This window comes from Sprattus sprattus (genome assembly GCF_963457725.1).
Source record: "Sprattus sprattus genome assembly, chromosome: 1".
Taxonomy (NCBI): Eukaryota; Metazoa; Chordata; class Actinopteri; order Clupeiformes; family Clupeidae; genus Sprattus; species Sprattus sprattus.
The window spans coordinates 70,408,543-70,426,556 of record NC_137920.1 but is presented as its reverse complement, the minus strand read 5'-3'; the positions used below and the strand labels follow the sequence as shown (position 1 = coordinate 70,426,556).

The window sequence follows — 18,014 nt, the reverse complement described above, 5'->3', positions numbered from 1 at the left end:
TGTATCACTGTACCAGCACCTATATCACACATTTGATTAACACTTTTTCACAAACCAGCCAGCCATTTACAGCCATCTATGTGTACACAAATACATCTTCCTTCAATAAATATGTTTTCTCTCATCACATAGCATCTGTTGCGTGCATGAAATCGCATAGCATCTGTTGCTGCATTAGTAACCAGGCAAGGCCATGCAATGGCATCTGCATACATTTAAGAGTGTAAAAAAAATGTGTTTTTTACTGGTATGAACACATTTATTTAAACCACAGATTAAAACCATAGATAAAAATGGTGTAATATTATCAAAATAATACAAGCGACAAAAATCACTATGATTTTGTGTGACAGAGCAGCCTTACCTCTCTCTGTTTGGCAGCTCAGTCTGGTCCACACAATGTCTCTCTCCCCATGCAACTGACAGCTTCTCTCCTCATTCAGCATCACACAATGCAAACGCTGCGCTGATGCGAACGGATTCCAACTGCTTCAGTGATGACACAACGCTGTACTGGAGGACTGCACGGCTACGCAATGGGAAGACAAGTACCAAAACCTTTTCTCCCTTCCCTCCCTCTCTCCAAGTCTTTTTTGTTTAAACAATGTCTCTCTTTCCCCAACCCTACCCTCCCCCCATTCTCTCTCTCTCTCATCACTACACACCTCATGGATGCTGTCTTGATTTTATACTCTTTCAAATTCCCCCTTGCCTTTCTGTCTAAGTATCTCAGTCATTGAAATGATTCGCCACTTGTGTAAAAAAAAAAAAAGTGACTCCAATCCAGCATTTAATCCTATGGATAGATGCATTATTACTGTCATTGTGTATGTAAAATATGCTGTTTAATCACAAATGTATCATATATGATAATACTGACAAATAAATAGTACAACATGGCATTGTATAAGATGTGCGGCCAAAAAACATACATTAAAATACATATACGTACAGAAACATACATATACAGTACAATGCAAGGCAATGAGCATTAAAAAGAACTCAAATGCCAAAAATAGAACTTTAGGAAAGATTTTATTAATTTTCATCACTCTCAGCACCCTCAAGTCACAACCTCCGTCCAATGGTATAGCTGTGTGTCCAGCTTTAAAGACTTAAAAACCAGCCTAAGGGTATGCCATGGCACAGCCAAGACAGCAGATTCCTCTGGGAAGGATCCTGCCGAAAAGCCAAGATCAGGGCCTGACCCAGGGTCAGCCAGACCACTGAAAACCGTGGAAATGGCATGGCGTACTTCAGCTGAAGGATAAAGTAATACTGAAACACCCCCCAGTGTCAGTACAATTTACATTTACACTGCTCACAGTAAGCACAGGTCTACTCTCTAAGGCTGGAAATCTACATGTAGGGGTTGGTTCTTCATTTCTAACACAAGGTTAGATAGATGTCAGAAGGAAGAACTCGATAGCCTTGATAGACTATACGCGATCTACCACATCAATACACTAGTTGAAATAAACAGTAGTAAGATGTTTATTGTCCTGTTGCAATTCGGTGGGTAACAATAATGTTGTCAGCATGACAATACAGTTATTTGATGAAAGCTGAGATCGAGAGCATAGTTCCGAGAGGCATATTATGGCATAGTATCTTTACAGTGCAGAGGGAAAGACTGTCAGCCGAATTACATATGGTGTATGAGAGAGACAATACAACAGACAGACATTGTTCTGTTGTACACCTCAGTTTTTTTGGTTTCTCCTCCAAATAGGCAGCAATCTCTGGAAACTGAAAATTCTTTGCAATGTAAAATATGTGATTTATTTGACTCATTTTGGCACATTAAGGAATCTACCGGGAAATACAAAATCAGCAAAAAAAACAAAAGGTTAGATATCAGCAAAAAAATAAAATAAAATAACATTCCATCTTTCACATATCCAGTAATTTCCAAATAAATACTCATCTTGTCATTAAACAGTCACTGTAGTTGAAGAGATAAAAATACTCATAGGTCCATCTTGGCTCAAACAAACGTTGGCCCTCAAACCACAGTCTCCCTGGCAGGGCCTGAGCTCTGGCTGTCAGGCAGTCCATCTGTGGGCATGGCCTTCCCTGGCACCTCCAACCCCGTAGGGGGCAGCGAGGGCATCGTGTTGGCCATCTCTGGTGGGCAGCAGGTGGAACCCGCTTCGCTGTCCTCCGCTAGTCTGTCCCTCTCGCCCGTGCCCTCGTCCGTCTCCTCGGGCAGCGGCTGCTGCAGGAACTGAGGCAGCATCAGGTGCTCCTTGCTCAGGAGGCCCCGCTGGTCGTCGGCGCTGCACCACTGAGCTCTGTTCAACAGCTCCACCAGCCCTGCAGACCCTCATCGTGAAAAGACCACCAGGGCAGGAAGGAGAGAGGCAAGAGACAATAAACATCATATCACCCATCCATCCATCCATCCAGCCATCCATCCATCCAATTCAATTCAATTCAATTCAATTCAATTCAATTCAATTCAATTCAATTCAATTCAATTCAATTCAATTCAATTCAATTCAATTCAATTCAATTCAATTTTATTTATATAGCGCCATAACAATACAATTGCCTCTAGGCGCTTTACAGAGCCCAGATCTTTAACCATCCATCCATCCATCCATCCATCCATCCATCCAGCCATCCATCCATCCATCCATCATCCTTCCATCCATCCATCCATCCATCCATCCGTCCATCATCCTTCCATCCATCCATCCATCCATCCATCCATCCATCCATCCATCCATCACAGCAACCAAGACTAGCAAATATGTGCTGGATGTTTTAAAATGTAATCTCAATTACAGTGAGAGTCATTATCCAGTAGTATTAACACTAGCATGAAACATTTACATTAAAAGATATATGAGCTTAAAACACATTTCTTAACCACGGTTTGCAACAGGTATAATGTCTGTCTATACCGTCCATGTCGTAGGTTCTGCGCAGGCCAGGGTTCCTCTGTCTGGCATTTCCTCTCACCCCAGAGGAGCAGGTGTCCACGTCTGCGATGCCCCCTCTTCTCATCTGGAAAGGTCAGACTCTCCTCAGTGACCACTCAAGGTTTAAAGATCACGTGAAATGGATATTCCAAAGACAGTGTTTTCTCAACTTACTGTAAGCCCTTGGCTGGAGACACTTACTTTGGTAGTGCTGCCTGGGATGTCATCTGAAACAAGAGTTTGTAAAGAGGAGCAGATTCAGTTGGTCACTCACTTATGCTTCACAGAATTTTACAGGAGTGCAACAATGTAATTTGTTAATACAGGGAGCTAAGCTAGCTGTTTCCTAAGAATGTCATCTGTGTCCTGGTGATAACACTGGGGTAGCAATTAGCCTACTTACAAAGGCTAACAAAGTAATCATACATAAATAAAGGCATACAGTATATGTGTGTATAATGTGTCCAAATTGGTTTTTCATCACTAATCTGTAACTGCTACCTGAAGGAGATGAACGAGGTACAACACAGGTAGTATGGGATATCACGCCCTTGCCTGTCTTGCTCTATGCACCTCTGTTCATGCCTAAAAAGGAGTTGATGTGTGGTGAGCAGGGAGTGCCACGCCTGCCCACATAAGCCAGGTCACCACCTCAACCCGATGCTCTTCACCGAGCTCTAGCTGCTGCACGTGGAACACTACTGTTGCCCCCGAGGTGTTGTTCCTCGTTCCTTTCCTTTGGGGAAAAGTGGTTCTATGCATAACCTTTCGTGTCCTTTCAGTCAATTTACTCAGCACAACACAGATAGTATGGGACCTATAATCACACCCAACGCAGCTGAGGCTGAACGGAACATGAACACCCCGACCGATACAGTAGAAAGGAGGGAGGAAGTCACTGATGATGACATCCAAGCAAGGGTGCAAAGGTGTGGGAGTATGCCCATGGTGTAGCAGAGCACACCTCCACAGACACACTCAGGATGCTGCCACCCCCCTAGTGGAATGAGCATGCAAGCACACCCTCAGGCAAAGGCAGGCTTTTGCTGTATATTTGCTGTTATATAGCCTCCACAATCCAATGGGAGCACCACTGTTGAGACAGCACCCTGCCACAGAACAGACAGAGAGCTGGTCACATGACTGAAACTCCTGGGCACGTGAAATATATGTACGCAACACTGGGCACTGGGCACTGGGCAAATACAGCCAAAGCCAAAGACCTATACGGTGCAAACTGGGTGGATGAAGGATGCACAGATTCATGAATATCAGACAGACGCTTTGCTGAGTCTTGTAGGATAAGGACTTTATGTCCACAGACCCCACTGGTTCAAAAGGAGAACCGCACAGAGCGTCCAGGTCAGTAGCCAGGTCCCAAGATGGCACAGGGGATCTTGAGTTTCGGGGGACGCACACCCTTCATACAGTGCATAGCAAGTAGGCATAGCCCCTGGCAACACCCCATCAAAGCCAATATGACAGGCTGACATACGCTGGGTATACCTTAAATGTTGAAAAAGATTGGCCCTGATCCAATACTCCAAAGAACAATTATAAAGGGAATAAGCCCTGATACCAGTACTCAAATGCACGCCACATGAATAGAGGTCTCTAGTGGATGAGGCTCTAGCACTTTGAATAATAAATAAGGCAACCCCTTAGCCACTAGACCTGACCATTCAGCAGGTAGACCTGCAGGCACCACAGCTGTGGGTGGGAATGAATTGTCTTCCTCGGCGCCTGAGACAAGAGGTCCCTGCAAAGCGGGAGAAACCAAGGCTCGTCTGCCAGGAGTCTGATTATCTCTGCATGATTTTGCTGGCCAACAGGGAATCATCATAATGAAGGAGAGGCCCTTCCGGATGCACCAGCTCCAGGTCATGCGTACAGAAGACACTTCGGCCATCTGTGTGCCAGAACGTCCACTCCAAGCAGAGCGCTGGCATCCTGCCTCGAAAAGAACAGTGGACAGTGTGCGTTTTCTGCCAACCCCCCCCCCCCCCCACCCGCCCCAAGTTTGAGATAACCGGGGACATGAGTCTCCCTGACTGCCAACAGATGCACGCTGCTCCAGGTCAGGAGAGAGTGATACGGTGCCAGAAGTGGGAGGGGAGCGTGTCCCTCCCTCCCGTCTGTTTATAAAAGATGCGACTGTTGAGTTGTCTGCCCTGATTAGAAAAACAATGGTCCTGTAGAGCCGGGACAAAAAGCTTGAGACCTTAAAGAACTGTAAGTAGCTCTATATAGTTTATATGGAGCCAGCTCTGAGATACGGACCACTCCATACTGCTGGCAACCATAGACTCTACCCAAGGCAACACTGCACATGCATACCAGAGCATGATTTGTGATGCAAAGTGACCTGTTGATTGACACTTTCTCTTGTAGAGAAAGAAGGGGCTGAACACTACATGTATTTAGGCTCACTTGGTGTGAATCTGAATGAACGCAAACAAACCCATGTTTTATTTGAAGCACTGTTGCAACAACAGACACACCTTTCGTTTAATGCGCCTGAACTGGGGGCTGGGGGGCCGTAACTAGGTAGAATTTGGCTTCTTCCATGTTGAAGCCGTAACTAGGTAGAATTTGGCTTCTTCCATGTTGAAGCCGTAACTAGGAAAAATGTGGCCTCTTCCATGTTGAAGCCGTAACTAGGAAAAATGTGGCTTCTTCCATGTTGAAGCCGTAACTAGGTAGAATTTGGCTTCTTCCATGTTGAAGCCGTAACTAGGTAGAATTTGGCTTCTTCCTTCTCATCATGGTGTCCTTACGGAGGGCAGGTGGGAGAGACTTGTGCCAGGCAGACTGATGAGGATCCTTGCCTGACGGCTGCTTCAGCGGCACATTGGGTGATGCAATTGGAGAGCCACGACAGGTTGGCGAGCACCCACTGTGGTCTGGGTTTAGCATCACGTCTGGGTAGGATGCTTAGGAGCACCTCCATCTGCTTCTTGTTCAAGTAAAACGACGTTGCGTTGAGTGACTGTCCAGTAGGTAAATGGATAGAAACACTGCATCCCTGAGGACAGAGTCGAATGCCTGGTGTTGTGGCAGTCGATGTAGGCAGTGAGTTGAACAACCGAACAACCATTGGCAGTGCTAAAAAGTGCTAAAAACTAGTTGGAGACATGCCACCCTTAAAACTTGTGGCAAACAACTCTCCAAAACAGCGTCCAACAGAGAGTAGACGCAGCAACAAACAAATCCTGTTTGGGACAGTTTAACTGCTTTGATAGAAATTGTTAATTTGCTACGCTTAAAAACGAGCTAGCAAGCTAGACAGGTGGAGCAAGGCTGAGGTGAGGAGGACACAGTGGTGGTCTGGCAGGTTTGGCCTCCCCACGTCACCACGTGTCATCTGCCAAGAGCTGTGTCTTCAGCCAGTCACGCAAGGGTGTGATATCCCATTCTATATGTGTTGCACCAAGTGAATTGACTGAAAGGAAACATAACAACATTCCCAACACTCCCACAACATTCAAAACACAAATAGCATGAGGATAATTCAGCCAAATTTGGTAAAAGAATGAAGATATCATACTGTATAATCTGTAACAACACATCAGGTGCATGGAAGATAACATAAGTAAAGATATCAATTATATTCCGGCAAACAGGGACCGTTTGCTGAAAAGGACTGTTTAATTAGAGAGCGTGTAATGAATTTATACACTTTATCTGACTGGGCAGCATACTTGCCTTTTGCTCTGTCAAGTATGACTGTCTGGTTGGCCAGAGACATCACCCTCATGTTCATGCTTAAGATCTCGCTGCTTTCGCTCTGTCACACAAAGGAAAGGAGGTTACAGTGAGAGCTGTCATGTTCTCTGTGAGTAAAGCCACACAAGCTTCCCAGCCCGGCAGGAAACGGTAAAGTATAAACCGTTGGCTGTGCTCACCATGGTGACAATGGCCTCATGAGGTCGTAGGTTGTACTTCTGAAGAATGGTAGAGAGGGCTTCCTGTAGAGTCTTGGTAGACTTTGCCACAATTGTCACAGTTTTCCCCACGAACGCAATTTTCACCCTAAAACATTTGAAAACGTATTGCTGCCAGTGTTAGACGTACTCCATTTTCAAAGAATGAAAATGAGAAACCTGCTGATCTGAAAGTCAGGTTAGTGATCGGATGATAGCCTTAATAGCGTGACCAGCACTTCCTTTTTTTGATATCCATGACTAAGCAAATTGGTCACATGGCCGCCAATGTGAGAAAAGCTCTGTGACTGGTTGCTTTGCAGCAGACATGGGGGTGACGTAAAGAAGAGCGCTCCGTGAAGTGAATACTCACGCTAATGTGACACGAATCTCCAGAACTACTTGCTGATCCTTCAGTACTGAACTGTCCTGGTCTAGTGAGAGAGGTTTCTGGAAAAGAAGCATCTTGGATCACAAAAGAGAAAAAACACGTATATACGTATATACGTAGGTTGCAGATTATTCGGATCTCGGAAAGTACAATATCCGGGTCATATGACGTCATACAGGAAGTGTAACGTACTTTCAGGCATTGGTAGGGGTACCAAGACTTAGTTTTTATCCGTATACTCTAACCCTAACCCTAACCCTAAAAAACCCTAAGAAAAAGTTGATTCTGACACTTGATTCTGACCTTGTCTTTGCCCTGCATGTAGATGCTGATGTCTCTGAGCGGGAGGCCTCTCTTCTCACACAAGCCTATCAGCATGTTGCGTACGGTGAAGCCAGGCCGTACTGGCATCAGAGAGGCCGTGCCGTCCGGCAGGTACACGCAGCAGTACTTATCTGCCATCCGGGCCACCGTACGCTCACTCTCCAGCAGCTGAGCCCCCAGCCGCTCCATCTACATGGGCATAAGAAGACAGGGAGAGGGGGAGAAAGAGGGAGAGAAAGAGGGAGAGGGAGAGGGAGAGGGGGAGAAAGAGGGAGAGGGAGAGGGCGAGGGAGAGGGAGAGAAAGAGAGCTTGTGGAACTTTGGCAGATCAATTCAGAAAACACTGGAGGAGTCGACACTGGATCAGTGCATGAACAAAGCAAAACTGAAAATACACCAAAAAGATCACAAGTTTCTATCTCTGTGGTTGTCTGAACACTGCGCAGAGGAACTAAACAACCCAGCTTCAGCAAAGCCTAGCCGCCCGGCAATGTAAGCTAAGCATAGACAACAGAGAAAAGTGGTTGAATTGTCAATGCAGTTAGAATACCAATATACTAGTGGTTGATGATGGAACAACACACTGTTCATAAAAGTGAATGTGTCTTTTTTTATCTTTTAATAATCAAAACTCACTTCATTGCGCGAAATCCCTCCTGTTTTTACTGTAGTGGGAGAATCTGTTAAGAAAACAGGATTGTGGTGAAAAGTAGGCACATTAGCATACACAGTCAGCAAAGACACTTAAAATACACTAAAATATAAATACATAATTTGCAAAAAGTCAGTCTAGCAGTGTGGCAGAATGATAGCTTCAGCACCGTAGATGCCAGGACCAGTCTCATAAAATGTGTGTCTTCCCAGTGCTCTAAGATACTTATTCAATATCATCTGCACATAGCAAAGAGAGCCCATTCATAATTCCCAATAAAATATAATGAGCATCAAGAAAAAGATAACGGGGACGTGATAGCATCAGGTGATTTAAAATCCTTTTCGAGTCCTATTAGAGCTGAAGGATATTCTACCTCCCCATGGTGCTGTCTTTTCCTGACGTTTTTCCCATTTCTGGACTGGCCCCTTCCTCCGCTCCTCCTCAGCATCAGCAGCTGCAGACCTGCCTGATTTAGCTTTGCTCTTCTGTAGATGGACAGACACACACACACACACGCACGCACACACACGCATGCACACGCGCACACACGCACACACACACACACACACACTCTTATTAAAGATAAGTGGTTTTCACTCAAAACATTTTTGGTGTTGGCAGCTATTACTACTCTATTCATGAAAACTGTCAGTCATCACCCAGAGGAAAAGAAAAATACATCTGTGAGCGACAGGAAAAAGTTCACTAAAATCCAAGCCATCAGCTAGAAGACCTGTGTCAATATAACTTATTTCCACCAAAGGTTCTTGACAATACTATATGAAAAATGAAAAAAAAAGGAAAGTTGAATCTTTGCCTGTGTTCTGGCAGCTGTCAGCAAAAGAAAGCCAGAAAATGCCCAAACGCCCCCCTCATCTCATTCCCTACCTCCTTCTGTTTTGGTTCAGGCTTTTGCTGGTCCCTCAGGGAGGAGCTTTCTGGAGCTGCACTCTTTTTAGCTGCAGGGGCCTTGGAGCGGGGTCCAATGTCAGGCAGGGGCCTGCCCTCCACGTTAGCCCGCATGCAGCTCTGGTAGAGCTGGGAACGGACGAAGCGAGCGTAACTGTCAAACTTCATCAGCTTGAAAATCTGACAGGAATAGAAAAAGAGAAAGAGAGAGAGAGAGGGAGAGAGGGAGCAGTTAAAAGAGGGAGGAGGATATTACAGTTCAGATGGGATCTACTATGAGTGATTGTTGAGTATGAATATCATGATTACTTTAACTCATTTTAAGCTCTATGTTCCAACAGGAAATAAGAATGAAAGCTATGATGATGTTCTATATATATATATTTATATATACTGTATATACATAATGAGCTCTCTCTCTATTGCTATCTCTTTCCCTCTCACTGTATCATCGGACACTATCTTTTTTTATAAAGAGATAGAATCCAATTTTCTTTCTTTTTTTTTGAGGCAGGAAAACAATCAGGAATGTTTTTTTGAGGCAGCAATATCAACATTATTCCGTTGAAAGTAGGGATTGAAGTGCCCTGCATACTAACAGCCAATGTCATCATGAGTTATTTCTTTTCTTTGCCATCTTCATGGCTGGATGTGTGCAGCCCTGCGTGCATCTGCATCTCTACTTCTCATTTCGAAAGGGCTATGAAATGAAAGGAAATGAAATAAGAGGCATTAAGGCTAAGCCCGTCGATTTTGACATGGATTTGTTCAGACAGATCAATTCTGCTGTGCAAAGGGCCATAATTATGAACGATTGTGCTTTCAGCATGAGGTGCACCAAGAGCTTTGAATGTTTTTGAATGACTTTTTCAGACGGTTCATAAAGAAAGGAATTTAGCTCAGCAATACACTATTAGGTTATTTTTTGCTTGCCCCTGTAGAAGAAATGTAGAGCAGGAACGTGTAGAAGAAGTATGGGCATTGTGAGGGAAAAACCCCTTGGAGAACCCCTTTGGTCTTCTCTAAATTCATTTAACACAAAAGTCATTAGCTGCTTAAAAGTTTCTTAGGACTGCATTTAAAATTGTGGGCAACTTTCAAGTGGGCATCCTTTTTATCAAGCGTATTAGCTTTAATTAGCCCCGTTTAGGGAAACAAGGATGCAAATTTGGAAATGTATTTTTTGTCAATGTATTATCAAAGTCAATTTCATCTTATGTGGAAAATCACAGCTTTACTTACACTGCATGCTTATGAAACTAATGAAACTAGTAAACTGATGAAGTAATTAGCTCTGACCCTGTTCCACCTTTATTACAGTATTTACTTATTTCTATACAGTATTTACTCATCTTTATTATAGTATTTACTCATCTCTAGTATAGTATTTTCTCATCTTTACTACAGTATTTACTGATCTCTATTATAATATTTACTCATCTGCTGACTTCAGCCTTGCTCTTCCTGTCTCCTCACTCACACCTGAAAAACACCTCCTCGCCGCCTTGGTGAATAGACACCATTGACCGCTCACTCTGAGCACTGGTGACCACAAGACAGTAGTTTTCCGAATTCCGAGTCGGTCGCACAAATATGACCTTAGTGTTGGTCCCTAACTGTGCTGCCACTCTTACCTGCTGCTGAGCTTTCTGGAACATGTTTGGGTGGGGAGCGCTGAGGATCTGCTCGTTCACACGGGCTGTGTCGTCAATGTTTACAGGAAGAGTAGCGCTGTCTGAGAGGTAGGTGTTGTAGATGGATAGAGCCTCCCGGCAAAGCTAGAGACAGAAAAACCATCAGTTAGTTCTTCATTTCATCAGTTGCATGTAAAGAAACACCTTCATTTCATTCGTTGCGTGTGATGTAACTTTTATCAAGTGGTTTAAAGTGTAACAACAAATAATTTGAGTCTGCTTTAAACAAAACATAGAGCTGTAGAGATGCAGAACTGGTCAGATGGAGGGGCCACACAGCACTGCACCTCGTCTGGCTGAGTCACGGGGATCCTGCGGAACTTCTCACACGCCTTCCAGAACAAAATGTTCTCAGCGCTGACTTCAGACTTCAGGAAAGCCTGTGGAGAAAAGCGGCCCAAACACAGAGGTGAACAAGGGCTACTCCCGCTGCACCATAAGCCCATCTTTGTCACCAGGCCTGTCTATGGGTGGAGAAAAGGGTTCTGTTATGGTCAGTGCAACTACAGGTCAACTATAAAAAAAGCCGTTTTCTTGGCTATAGGCAATGGCCATCGACAGTCCACCAAAGGCTTGAGTTTATTCAGCAGTCAAACACACCCTTGCATGTTTAGATCATCAATTCATCGAGCGTATGAATGGAAGTGACTGGAATGTATAACCTGCTGTGATCCTATCTATATCATACAAAACAAAATCTGTTTTGTGTCAATTGATTAATTGCCCTTAGTTCCCGTCACCACAGGCTATTTTATCTCGCCACTTGAGTGCCACAGCCAACCCCCCCACTGCCCCCTCCCCTCCCCTCCCCTCCCCTCCTTCCTCCCCTCCCAGCCCCTCTTGTTCCTCCTGGCCAGGGGCTCTTTAACATGCCTCCTCAGTCTCCCACACTGTGACTCATGTGTGGGCTGTTTATGAGTCTAATTCCACCAGAAAATTGACAATCAGCTCCCCTGGCGAGGCGCACGCAGACAGACATCACCCCGAGCAAGGCTGAGATGACTCGCATTAGTAATCAGCTATTTCCAGACAAACACACACACAAAAAAACCACACTCTCAGACTTCATGTGCATATGTGCCATATGCGTGCACATATATGTAGAGATTTGTGCTCTTGCATCAAAATAAGCGCATACAGACACATTATACCATTTAAAAAATAACCATGTCAGAAGTCATTTGGAAACCTAGAATTACACCTCTCCTCTCATTACCATCTCTACAACCGTCTCTCTGTCTGTTCGACATTTGAGTTGTTAAAAAAAACATTGTGGCATGAAAAATCATTGCAAAGCTGAACTTTGATGTTTGCTCAAATTATGGGCAAAGGTTTCTTGCCGTACATATATACTTGTATAGAGAATGTACACGTATGGCTGTATAGAGAAACGTATAGCACCACGCTGGTTTTCAGATTTGCGGAGGTGTGAACAGGCGGGAGACTTACGGTGAAGTAGCGCACCCCAGTGGGGTCCTCCAACAACCGTTCGAAGCTGACGGCCCAGCTGGCCGTCTGGTCCACCCCACTGGCCCTGTCATTGGGCACGCTGGGCAGGCTGGAGTTGCTGCTGGAGCAGTGGCTGCCTCCTCCTTGCTCGTCCGCCTCCATCACATTCAGCTCTGGGCACACAGAGGGGACCTGTCACTCACAGGCTCAGCCAATCAATGCATGACCCATGGTGGGGTATACTGTAATGTGGATCCAGGCAACAAATAATATTGTAGTCACTGTCACACAATGTGCCAAAATGTGTTTTCAAAAACCCAGGTATATTTAGCTAAATATGGAGGCACTCTTATTATAATTACATACCATCACAGAATCTTTAGTACTTGATGGTAATATGACATATAGTGTTCTGAGGCAGAGATGTAGCTAATTCAGAAATATTACGGGTTCACCTATTCTATTTATATCCCTGTCAAACACCAAATGTCAGACCTTATAAGGTGTTCCTTCCATTTTGTATGAAAGAGGACCGAGTTTGAGAACAAATCAAAAAACACATTTAAAGAAAATCCATAGCTGTGAGCCAGCATTAAAACATGGATAGATGAATAGATTCAACCTTTAGGCTTGGTTTGTCAGAATAATATGGCAGAAATGATTAACTTTTTTTGGTTTCATAGGCTGTTCTTCTTTACACTTTTTTGGACTTGACCTAGTAAATATAGTCATGAATACATAACAGTATGATCACATGATTTCCTTTCCCACATAAAGCCGTCAGCTGAGGTGATGATAAAGGAAGTCATTGTGGTGACAGCTAGTCTTTAAACAGATCAATGAACGAGGGGCAGAATCACTTCACAAACACAAAGCGTGAGAGATTAGTCACTAACAGACACGCTTGACGTCATACAGCACTTCTTCACAGGAAACCCATAAAAAACTAAATATATGCTCATGATCTCTTCCTAAGCCTGTATCAATGTTAAGAGACATGCCTTATTAGATGCAAATTAACCCTAGTTTTAGAGCTTCAGAGCAATAATAAGTTTATGTAATGTTGTCCTGTTAAATATTCACTGTACTTCCTCCATTCGGTATTCTGTGTGGGGACTTTGTAGCTTTGTGGTGATGTCTCTCAGCCACAGAGTATGTCTACCTGCATGAATGAAAGTGTCTGCTAATAAGGAAATGTATCTAAAGAATCATTGCTGTGTTACATTAGGACATCCTGCAAACTATTTCCAAAATGGCACTGCAGACCACACTTGTAACATGAATTGTTGTTCCATACATACTGTTTCACACATATGTCAAAGGCCAGCCCTGTATACTGCATATTGTATTTGACGTCACAATAATTCCAAACTCATTCTCAACTCACCTCCATCTGATGCTGCCAGGGTCTGCGAAACAACAAAAGTGAAAGGTTTTTATTTCCACACACTTGCAAAGCTGATAAAGGACAACCCATAAACAGGAAGTATCCCAACATTAGATTTGCGGCCTCTCCCCAGACATCCGCGCGGGGCTGCATCTGCAGTATCTAACAAGGGACCATAGACTACCTTGTCAGGGTAGCTGTGTCCAAACATGAATGCATAGAGCAGGCTTATCGACTGTCCTCAATATGGAAGACCAACTCAGGGAAGCGACAAGCACTAGCTTGTCCTCCACGCTCTGTTTCTCGCACTGTAGAGATGTGTTGACAACGTTCTAGGCAAAAACAAAAATGTGCACGTCTGCCTTAGGCCCCGCATCCCATCCACACACACCCAATACATACACACATCCAAACCCTGCTATTAGTCTTCTGGAGGGCTGAAATCCAGAGATATGAACCAGGGAAACCATGCAAAAACATGATAGTGAAAATGCATTTGAAGATGTAATGAGAAGCAAGACACAAAGTGAAAGAGTAAAAGGCACGAGATAATACAATGTCAAATATTTCAGAGGAATGATCAGAGGTAAGGCGAGAGGAGAACTTTTAAAAATAGCCAAGTTTTGAAAATGTTCAACCATTCTTCACTAGATAATACAAAGAACCCTTACATTTGCTAAATTGAAACTAGCACCTTTCAATGTCTTAAGAGTCCCTTGGAAACACATAACCCTTGTGTCTCCTTAACATTTTGGCTTGTGACAGGCAAACCTATCATTTTCTCTACATTCACTCACAAATGTACTTAATATTCCTTCAGAAACGCCCTAAAAATATAATATAGTTATTTAATTTGCAATTTCAGGTCGCTGGATAAGCATTAACAGACAGGTCTGACATCTCAAAGCGATGCCCTGGGAAGGGAAAGCATCATTTCAAGCAGACGTCCTTGCCTAATGCTTTATCTATAAACCGCTTTGCTTGAAAGTTAGCGGATATTATAACAAATCACATAACTAATGGATGTGGAATTACAGGTAAACACTGTATTTCCCCAAAAATTCTAATACAGGTCTGACCTTCACTAAAATACCACCGCAAAAGAGATTGCTCCCAGTAAAGACATATTGTGCTCATTTTTCATGCAGCAAAAAGAGGAACATATTTGTCTGCTCTTCAGAAAATGTTTTGAAACTCAGTTCAAGGCTAAACTTGTTTGGGCTCTAATTGAAACATTTGAGAAAATTGTTGGTCCACAAGACAAAAATATGTCAGTTGTGAAGTATATCATACATACATACAAAATCCAGATAAGTGCACACACACACACACACACACACACACACACACACACACACACACACACATACATACACACTCACCAGCGCACACACAAGCATACATGAATGGGCAGGCACACCCATAAAATACACAAAAAATATCAGAATGTATCACATATAATGGCCATACCTTGTGCCCATTGGAAATCCCTGTGTAGTTCAATTTTAAGGACATATCTCCAGTTTCATCGAAAAAGTGTCAGAGCTTTGAGGACACCCTGAGATCCTGAGTCTTTAAAATGTCTGTGCTGTAAGCTCACAGTCACTTCCTGCTTGAGCAGGAAGTCTTGCCATGGCGACATGCCGCAAGAGGATGTGTGGGCACTCTTCATAAACACCCAAATCTCTCTGACTTTGACAGTGTCAAACTAATGCACTGTACCTTCACTGAAATGAATAGTGTCAATAAATAGTTTTCTTAATGAGAGGATGTATTCAATTAAATGATACAATAATAAAACCAGTCTCATACTGTATGGCTAATGATGATTTAGATAAATGTAATGTTGGAAATGTTATGCTGTGCCTAAACATAACCCTAATTTACTGTACATGAGCAAGCATGCTAGTTAAAAAGTATCTCAGATTTTCTGAACTATGATTATCTGAGGGAGAATAGAGAAGTCGGTGAAGACAGGAGTGAGTCTCAAAGTGGATCACCTTTGTAAGAGTCTGTGCTTGACTGCCAGTGATGCCGGTGCGTTCACCAGGCTTCCTTCTGAGTGACGTACGGAGGGTGAAGTGACTGAAACCTCTGGTGAGCTCCTGGAAGCTCATGGTCCTCTGTAAATAACAGCCTCATCAGGATAAAATCCGCATTATTGAGGACTAATAAAAAGCCGCTTTGATTAATATTCCACAAGAAAAACTTTTGTAATATGAATTAACGTTATAAAACAAAACCGATGTTGAACAGCAGTAATCATCAATCAGACAAGCTCTCCCTCGTAACCTACTAATGAAACTAAACAGACACAGGTGGAATGATGCTGAGTCAGAAAAGACACTTCACAGACAAATCTTTACTACCTTTTCCCTGGCTTTGCCTGCTGGTTTCCGCCCTGACTGGCCGTGTTGGTGGAAAGCCGCGGTGTCCATCGTGGTGGTGAGACGGAGCAGGCTGACTGTGCCGTGTCTGACAGGCTGAGGAGCCCACAATGGGAGAGCAAGGTGAAATAGTGACCGACATGCATGGCCTATCGCTAAGCAAACATCACCCCTGCCATAAAACACAACTCTGCTCGGTATAAAAGTCACTGGATAAGAAAACACCACTGCCGGAGAATGAGAGAGAGTGAGTCGAGAGAGAGTGAGAGAGAGAGAGAGAGAGTGAGAGTGAGAGAGAGAGAGAGAGAGAGAGAGAGAGAGAGAGAGAGAGAGAGAGTGAGAGAGAGTGAGAGAGCATACATGAACGATTATAATTTTACTTTCTCTGCAGTGGGTAGTGATGGCAGAAAATACAAAGCGCCTCATTTTAAAACATTCAGGTCTATCTCGGTAGGGTCCATAGGCCCCTCTTCTGTTGAATGTTTCTTTAAAACCATCTTCAGATTTCACGTAAGAAAAGATATTGGGTCAAATTTTGAGCCAAAATAGTAGGAAGATATCAAATGTATTTATTATGAAGTGCATCCTGAGGAGGCATTGGTGAGAGTCCTAGTCTTGAATTCTGAATTAGTTGGACTCTCCGTTTTTCTCTACAATTATGTTGAGAAAAAATCTGTATGTCAGGAGGTAGAGGAGGAAATATTATTGATAATACCTGATGGAATTAATTCAGTCTTAGACAAAAAGCTTAACTGTATACAAGGCTACTTAAAGGTTATTCTAACTGTAAAACATAATCTCCCATCTCTCTGCAGGGAGGCCTATTCTGCAGGACAGTGTTTAGGCAATGTTTATGGTTCGTGGGCTAAAACTGTCTGTGCTCTCAAACTTTGCCTCAAGAACATCTTAGAAACTGTACCCAGATGCTGCTACTGCAGTACAATTCATTGAGTTCTATATTGTGCTACCTTACCAGCAGTCATTTGAATAGTAACTCAGCAGTATGATATCATGCACACCTGGTGAAACCACAAATGACTTTAGGCTAGCATCTAGTTCCGTAACATTAGTCTGTTAAACTATTAAACTAAATGCTATTAGTCTGTAATAACATTGAAATTGAAAGTCTTCACATTAAAAGCTATCGTGTATTTAAATGCCCTGGCTGCTTTGTGGAGCGAGTGATTCCAATGATCACTGGCCATACTGCCCTCAACCCAGCTCTGGACCAACCCCAGCAGGCCCAGACCAGCCCTCAAACCTGCCACGATTTGCATAATTGTGGTTAATGTGTTGTGTGATGGCAACACCTGTTCCCAGCCAGTGACATCATCAGAGCAGCGGGCTGCCAGTGGGAGCTATGAGGAGAGTGACCAGTGTTCCTGGCTCCCTCATGGATGGCCAGGCAAGTGGAATTGGCAACGCAGGCATCTGCATTTCAGCTCCTCTGTAAAGAGGCCAAATGGGATAACACACAGCATGCTCAGTCAGGCTGACACGGCCGCTGGTCAATCTAGTTTTTCTAGGGTGTACAACTAAAAATGTCCATTCATTTGCTTTTGTCAGTGTGTTTCATTAATTTGTCCAAATGTATTCTTTAGAGTCACTTATTGTCATAAATATTAATTTCTTCCAGATGAGAGGCAACTGAATAGGATAACAAAAATAAAAAAAACAAATCAGTCCTATTTTCGCATTTGTACAGCCATGCAGAGGGGTGTGGCAATTACTGGTGTCGCTAACAAAGGGAATTGCCAAAGAGAGTAATTGCCGGAGAGGAGGGTTTCTCTCACACATGCATTTAACACACACACACACACACACACACACACACACACACACACACACACACACACACACACACACACACACACACACACACACACACACACACACACACACACACACACACACACACACACACACACACACACACACACACAGTTCATGTTTTCATGACAGAATGGT

At 43.6% G+C, this 18,014-nt stretch overlaps 1 protein-coding gene across 1 annotated transcript; it reads right to left on the bottom strand.

Moving 5' to 3' along the window:
* Positions 1-2,005: 2,005 nt before the first annotated feature.
* rgs14b (regulator of G protein signaling 14b) lies at positions 2,006-16,097 on the bottom strand (the record flags this gene model as incomplete). The annotated part of the gene is made up of 16 exons (XM_080856954.1): positions 2,006-2,325; positions 2,910-3,012; positions 3,102-3,154; positions 6,633-6,714; positions 6,833-6,959; positions 7,224-7,300; positions 7,545-7,754; positions 8,202-8,245; positions 8,594-8,705; positions 9,109-9,309; positions 10,764-10,907; positions 11,111-11,203; positions 12,273-12,445; positions 13,660-13,681; positions 15,660-15,782; positions 16,029-16,097. The coding sequence occupies 16 exons, from the start codon at positions 16,095-16,097 to the stop codon at positions 2,006-2,008; spliced, it is 1,953 nt and encodes a 650-aa protein (XP_080713080.1).
* Between the last annotated feature and the right edge of the window lie 1,917 nt (positions 16,098-18,014).